We start from the raw sequence: 8,142 nt of genomic DNA on the forward strand, positions 1-8,142 counted from the left end.
AAAATCAATGCGATTATAAAAATTCTGATAACAGATAAAGCGTAGAATGAAAACGCATTCGGCTTATCTCTGCATCGAAATAGGTTACTTTTATTCTTTATTTAGTTCGGAGTTTTTATCCATCACGGATATCGGTCATTATAATAAGAGATTCATAAAGGTTATGACGAAACTTACTGATATTTCGCTGGCCCTCTATTACAAGGTTCTGTGTTATATTTAACTAGCGACCCGCCCCGGCTTCGCACGGGTGCAATGCTGACTATTTAATGGGTGTTATTATACATATAAACCTTCCTCTTGAATCACTCTATCTATTAAAAAAAACCGCATCAAAATCCGTTGCGTAGTTTTAAAGATTTAAGCATACAAAGGGACAGAGAAAGCGACTTTGCTTTATACTATGTAGTGATGTGCGAATCGAATATATCACACGATTCTAATTTCTACAACTTTTTAACCGACTTCAAAAAAAGGTAGAGTTTTGAATTCAACTGTATTTTTGTTTTTTTTGTTAGTCAGTAGGTAGATTCTTTTTTTTTCGAAGAAAACTTCCAATAATCCCGAAAGATAAATAAAAGGAGAACCAAGAATTGTAGGCTTTTCAAATTTTTACCAACAGATTCTTTTTTAATCTCATTGCAACATAAGTGAATAATATAGAACCTTGTCATAGTGGACCAGCGATAAATCTATGTGAATCATATCTATGTTGAAGACATTCAACGAAATTTCGTTCCGTTTCCGGTTACACACTTAATCCACGCACTTTGTGGCATCCTATTATGAGTTATAAGACCACTTAACTTTGTATAATTAGGACAGATATTTGTTCATCATACAAAATTTTTAACATGTTAGCGGCGATAGCCTAGTTGGGAGTAGAACTGCCGAGACGAATGTCCGCAGGTTCAAATCCCAAAGGCACACACCTCTGACTTTTCTAAAATAATGTGTGTATTCTTTGTGAATTATCGCTTGCTCTAATGGTGAAGTAAAACATTGTTAGGAAACCTGTATACCTGAGAAGTTCTCTATAGGAATTTCGAGGGTGTGTGAGGTCTACTAATACAGGGCTGATATTATTATTAAACGTTTTGTTCAGTATGAAAATCGAATCTACAACCTTCCGTCTCACAACCAACGCATTATCCGCTATGCCTCATACTCCGTTAAAAATAAGTTTTGTTTTCGTGTTTTTGGTGGAAAAATTTACTTTAAGATCCCGCGTTGTTAGTTTTCATTGAAATCGACTACTTGGGCGCGTCTTCATGGAATAGAACGTCATTCGTTAAACTATTTCATACGACGCGTTCTTCGCAATTACTTTAAGATCCTGCGTTGTTAGTTGTCATTGCAATCAGACTGCTTGGGCGTGAACTCATGTAATGGAATTCGGAAGGTCAATCATCAAAACCATTTCTTATGTGGCGTTATTCCCAGTGTTGGATTTGTCAATACGCCTTATAGCCCGCGGCTAAGGGCGATATATTTAAAATAGTACCGACCCAAATAAGCCTAACTTTCTGAAAATTTTATGACCATGAAGGAGTGGCCAAAGAAATTATAAATCTGAAACATTTTCTTTGTGAACGCTGTCCAGTCGAACAACATATATCTAAGTATTTGATGTGAGCTAAATTAAAGCATTTTTTACACTAATAAAATAATAATAAGTAAGAAAGCTTTTTATTGAAAAATTACACAATATTCACAGACAGTGGTTTAACAAAACGAATTTCTAACAAAAATGTATTTACCAGAGTTACCCAAACTAGGCTGCCTGTACCTTGAAATACTGTATGGGGATCTCCAACCCTACATTCTATACATCATGACAATCAGTTCCAAGTATCGCTGTCAATGCACCCGACACAACGGCGGTGTTGTACCAGCACTGTTGCAGTGATGATAAATTATACAATGTTATAATCAGTAAGCCTCTGTTTCAGCAATTTACGTTCAAAAATATAGAGATAGTGTAACGTTAGGACTTAGGAGCACGCCTTCATGGTCTGGTGCGTGTACGGGTACTAGGACGTCTTGGGTTCGAGTCCCAGGTTGAGTAATCTGTTTGTAATTTTAACATGATTTAATCGACATTCCGTTGAGTACTTTTCGAAGTCATAGTCCATTCCAGAGGGTTCACACATTGGGGGCCATTAACGAAGGCAGTGGGTAATGAAGTTCTACATGTATATAATACATACTTAATATATATTTATATATTGGATATGGACAAATATAAAAATAGCCTATATCCTTTCTTAGGGTTCAAGCTTACTCCTTACCAAAATACATTGAAATTGGTCCAATTTTCAAAGCACAACAGACAAACAGACATAGTACAGCATTGATTATAAATATGGAAAAAATTTATACATGTAACAAAAAATTTGAAGCGAAAATAGCGCACTGTAATTAAATATTTCTATTGTACAATCATTATGTCGACCTTGTGAATTCATTTATTAGCAATAACGTAATTTACAATGCATGCAAAAATGAAATATTATGTACTAATTAAGTCATGCCGAACATTCATTTGATAACGCCATAATACATAATGCCTAATGTATATATTAATATTGTTACATGCATTTTAATAATTTTTACATTATCAATATGGGGAAATTAATAAAAATATGTCACAGGAAAAATAGTATACCTAAAAAAACATTTATATTATGTACTATAATACTCAAAGTGCTATTATAATTTCTTTTTGACCCACTTAAAAAAATCAAGATTATTGTGTGTGACATAAACTATTTTTCGATTTTTATCACGGTTTTAACATCTCGATCCCACCGTTAACGTGAAGTCTGCAAAGACTTTGAAAATATTATAAAAAAAACGAAAAATCTGAAAAATATATTGATTTATATATCTAATATTCACATCAACATAAGCTATTGTATTTTTTTAATATTTTTACAATTATTTTTGAGCCATAGGTACTCTAACTGAAATAATTAACCCATCACAATGATACGTAACCCAGCATCGATAGAATGGTCACAGGGTCAACAGATGGGGCTGTATCAATGGATCCGCTGTGCTCATGACAACATCCAGGCGCTAATGTGTAAATGTTGTTACATCCACTATAATGTACATATTGTAGTATCAAAACATGTTAGTGAATGTGAATCGTTCGTTTATTAGTTACAAATCGTATTTTTATGTTTATATGCACATTGGTGCTCCTCTCGTATTGGTCATAGCATATATAGCCTATAGCCTTCCTCAATAAATCGGGTATCTAACTCTAAAAGATTTTTTCAATTTCAAACAGTAATTGCTGAGGTTAGAGAGTTCAAATAAACAAACCTTCAGCTTTATATAATAGTATGGATTAGACTTTTTAAGTAAATGCCTAATTTAAATTGCCAGTTAAGCTGAGTAACGAAGAAATATTTTTAAACAATTAATTAAGTAAGGCACTGACTTCAATAAATACCTTAATATGTATATAAAGATAAAATAACAAATTTAAAAGAAATCACTGCTTGTGTTTTAATAAATTCTTTTTGATTGGTACTTAATAAGTTTAATTATTTCTTTGATTGAATTGGTTTTGGAGTCTGATTTTGTTGTTTATATAATAATAATAATAATAATATCAGCCCTGTATTATATACTTGCCCACTGCTGAGCACGGGCCTCCTCTACTACTGAGAGGGTTTAGGCCTTAGTCCACCACGCTGGCCTAGTGCGGATTGGTGGACTACACACACCTTCGAAATTCCTATAGAGAACTTCTCAGATGTGCAGGTTTCCTCACGATGTTTTCCTTCACCGTTAAAGCGAACGATAAATTCACAAAGAATACACACATGATTTTTTAGAAAAGTCAGAGGTGTGTGCCCTTGGGATTTGAACCTGCGGACATTCGTCTTGGCAGTCCGTTCCACACCCAACTAGGCTATCGCCGCCATCGCCATATATCATATATATATATATATGATTATATATATATATATGATATATATATCATATATATATCATCGCCATTGTTGTTTATACTATGAATATATTATTATTTTTACAAATAAAATGATTTTAAAAATATAATAAATGGAAATGAATTGTTTAAAAAATAAATATTCAATACATACACATATTTATAACTAAAAATTAAGTGAAAAAAATTGAGTAAAAGCTAATACAGAATCTAATTAGACAAAAACTTATGATTCCTTTTCTAAAACCTATTGACAAAAAGAAAATTAAGAAAATATATTACTTTAATGAAATTTAATGGTATGTGTGCATGGTCTAAATTTAAAATACAAACATAAAGATGTCTGTTTCTTTGCTATGAATGATGTAAAGGCATGTTTGTTATATTAGTAAAAATGATACAATTTAACCATGAATTTGTTATCTGTTATGATGATACTAAGAACACATTCCAAGTATGAGATAAGATATAAAATAACTGCCTTATATTATTAGAGAAATTAAGACAGATTAACTGAATAAAGACAAAATGATAGCATTTTTGTAATAGTTTAGAAGTGATTTTGCATTTTTATTTATTTTCCAAGGATAGTAAAGCAGCTATATTGAACCTGAGGGTATTTGGTCTAAATATAATGTTAAGCAAAAAGAGGTTTTAGTGTTTCGAAAGCCGAAGGTTCAAACTTCCATTATATTATTTCTTACTAAAGATATTTCATATCCAACTTTAAAAATGTTGTTTTTTTCCATTATATAAAAGCGGAGTTATCATTATGTTGTTAATTAATCGCATGCCTTTTCCTTCTTAACCACAATATATCTATCAATTACCTACGATACAGTAATGATGATTACCAAGCGATAAAAATTTACACGTTTTTGCCAAACTCGTTTTTTTGTATTTTTTGAGAATGTAGGTAGGTAATGTTCAATATTCGCTCCAATTAACTTAACAACCAAACAAGTTACTGTGCACAATATAAACATAAAAAAGATAAGCGAATTCTTATTTATATTTGAAGTTTTAAAACAATTATTTTAAACTTACCGCAAAATAATATAATGAAATCCGCAATTATTTTCCTTAGTACCACCATAGAATCACGGTCAATCGTGATCGAATGATTGCGAGAGTTCGTTTTACGCTCGTTTCTGTCCATTTTGTTAGTTATTTTATATCAAACAATACAATATTTATAAACACGGTACACTTTATCGATGTTATGAAACGACGGACGAAAAAATTGCACTACTCACACGTCAAACACTGAACGCATGCGCGCGCTAACTGTTCGTTCGGAAACGGACGGGCCGGCTCCGCTACATTAGAGAGCTCGCTACTAAATTCACACCATCAATGACAGCTGCGTGTTTTAAATTTGTTGCGTTTTGCCAATGACTAAGGTCGGTTATCAGTAAAAACATACAAATTAAAAGTGCGCCGTTTAATTACACATATATAATTTCTGCATTTATTACAATCACAATATTATGTAGGGTTTAATTCTAATGTGTATACTTAATAGGTAACTTAAAAAAATAAAAGGTTACTTAATTAATTCGTTATAATTTTTTTAAATAAGCAAGCACCCACCCACCTCATATTTTTATTTTGTTGTGTATTCATAATAAATAAGACATTGCCTCGGTTCTGTAGCTGTTGTATTGGGGTACGATTGCCATGATCGTGTGTCGGGTTCGATCCAGGGTCGAAAGTTATAGACTATACTATTAAGTTATTCAGCTCAATATCAGCCTGACCCCAATATTTGTGTTATATATTTATGACAAATTGGCCGATAAACTAGGGGACTCATGGGACAGAATACACGTAGCGAATTATAAATGTAAGTACTTATTATTTTTTTTATTGCCTTAGAAGGCAAAGAGCTAACGGTCCGCCTGGTGGTAAGCAGCATTCGCCGCCCATGGACTTTGTAATACCAGAGGCACAGCAAGCCGTTGCCTACCGGGAGGTGAGCACTTTGTAAGCCTCGTTTAAAGGACAAATCATAGCACTCGGAGTACACCGATACAGGGAGTTCATTCCAAAGTTTACACGTGCGCGGTAAGAAGGAATAATAAAAACGTACTGTGCTACTGCGACTCTGCCTATCCCTCTGGGAATAAAAATCATAAGTGCGTGAGATAATGAATCAGTTAAAGTCGGGGATAGTGGAATACCGCGTCACTATGACTTATAAACAACAAACTGAGATGTATACATAAAATATACTCACTGTAAACATCCACACTTTTAATTATAACTTTTCTTAATTAAAAACTTTTTTTGTAACTAGTATTTTTTTATTTACCAAAGCTGGATTTGAGGTTATGTTTTTTAATTCCAACTTGTTCCATTTCTTCAAAAATCTTTTTTGACAGGATGAAGCCATACTTATAAAATAGTAAATCGATTACATTTTACGCTTCCGTAACAATAACGCTTGAGTTATTTTTCTCGCTTCAGTTTCCAAAGGGCTGTCTAAAGATTTGATATGACAAAAGGTTTTTTTAAAGATCGGCAAAGGAATGCCGCGTCGGTAGCTAAGACGCGACACCTGTGGATTTATTATTTACATAAGTAGGAGATTAAAGACTACTAGAGAGATTGGATATAATAACTTGGTTAATTGGAATGTGATTTGTTTTTAAGCGCTTACTTATCTGGTTGGTTGATTAACCGGCTAAAGTCGACGAAAAGTAAATGCTACCTATTGCCTACTGTATTTTTAAGCTGGAATTTCTTAGGATTTTTATTGCTGACTCCATAGCATCACTTTTTTTTCCTTTTTTAGCATGTGGGAAGAAGATAATTCCCTAATTTCGGTATCGGTAATATGGGTGGTATACCTCGTTTAACGAGCTCTGCTCGACTCGCCTTTCGAAGCTAAGACCTCACGGCAGTGTCGTATCGCGCACGCAATAAGTACGTTGACACTAGGGTTGCCAGATTTTTTTCAGTCTATAAGGGACAAATGCTTAAATGAGTAAAAAAATACGGGACTTCAGTTTTTTACCCGGGACAAACAAGAAACAATTTTTTTTGTGACTTTTTAATATTAAGTATATTTCCGAGGATCGAATCAGTTTTAACATAAGGCCATTTGCTCGTGTAAATGCAGTATTGATATAATAATATTTAAGTAATATTCTTGATTTGCAAAAAAATATTGAAACGACACTACAGCGGTGTTATAGAACGTGTAGTAACGTGTAGAGATTTTTTTATACAATTATAGTTCAAACCTAGTAAGGGAATTCGTATAGTCACCGCAGCGCAGCGGTTGGTGAGGTGGCTGTGAATGTGGCTCCACGGGATCGATTTCCATACTTTACTGTTCCTTCAAAACACACTAAAATTTATTCATATCTGACAAAAAAAAAAAAATCATTTTCAACTCTATATAACATTTATTCTTCTTCGTGTGCATGCCGTATGCGCCTATAAATTGTGACAACATTTAAATTAAAACTATTATTAACTGATACATTCATTACTAATTTGATTGTTTGTCATGCTGGCGATCTTTAAATAAAATAAATAAATAAAATGAGTATGTTTGAACCTATCCACACAATGTTTTTATACATTGAAAAATCAAGCTGTACTTAACAAATAAGAATCCAGAAATGTTTAAAAGTAAGTGCATTTTGGTATAGCTCGGTCAAATTCCATTCGAGTCTGGGCATTGTAGGATCAGAAGATATACTTAATAGATGCCAAACCACTTGAATCCACTACTGCGTAGTAGGAATCTCTTTTGTTAAGTGTAGAGCTGCACTAACGTACAAAAAGCCCTCACCACGTGGTAGTGTGTTCTAGTTGCTTGCCACCGATTATATTTCGAAGTACTTCTTTATATTATCCACGACTCGAGAATGAGGACATTTGTTGATTGTGGAGTAACCGATCAAGACTGTGTTATTATAAACCAAGGGTTTAATCTTCAATCATCGTATAGGAAAAAATACAACAAATAAAATGCATCTGCATGGATAAAAAAAGGTTAATCAATTACGTGACTTTTCTATTCAGCCAGATTATAATTTATTTTTAGAAAAACTTTTATATGTCAATTGAAAAATCGGCTTTTAGACAAAGTACGTAAACCATCAGTCATATCAAATCAAACTTTTGCTTGTTACTACGCAGTTTTTGACGTAATCAAATAC

At 33.1% G+C, this 8,142-nt stretch overlaps 1 protein-coding gene across 1 annotated transcript in view; it reads right to left on the bottom strand.

Moving 5' to 3' along the window:
- Positions 1-5,282, bottom strand: part of LOC115453787 (putative phosphatidate phosphatase) — a 109,985-nt gene extending 104,703 nt beyond the window's left edge. Inside the window, exon 1 of the mRNA XM_037439084.1 lies at positions 5,015-5,282. Within this exon, the coding sequence (XP_037294981.1) occupies positions 5,015-5,126 (112 nt within the window). The 5' untranslated portion in view covers positions 5,127-5,282. The remainder of the gene's footprint in view (positions 1-5,014) is intronic.
- Between the last annotated feature and the right edge of the window lie 2,860 nt (positions 5,283-8,142).

This window comes from Manduca sexta, chromosome 16, assembly GCF_014839805.1.
Source record: "Manduca sexta isolate Smith_Timp_Sample1 chromosome 16, JHU_Msex_v1.0, whole genome shotgun sequence".
In the NCBI taxonomy this organism is placed as follows: Eukaryota; Metazoa; Arthropoda; class Insecta; order Lepidoptera; family Sphingidae; genus Manduca; species Manduca sexta.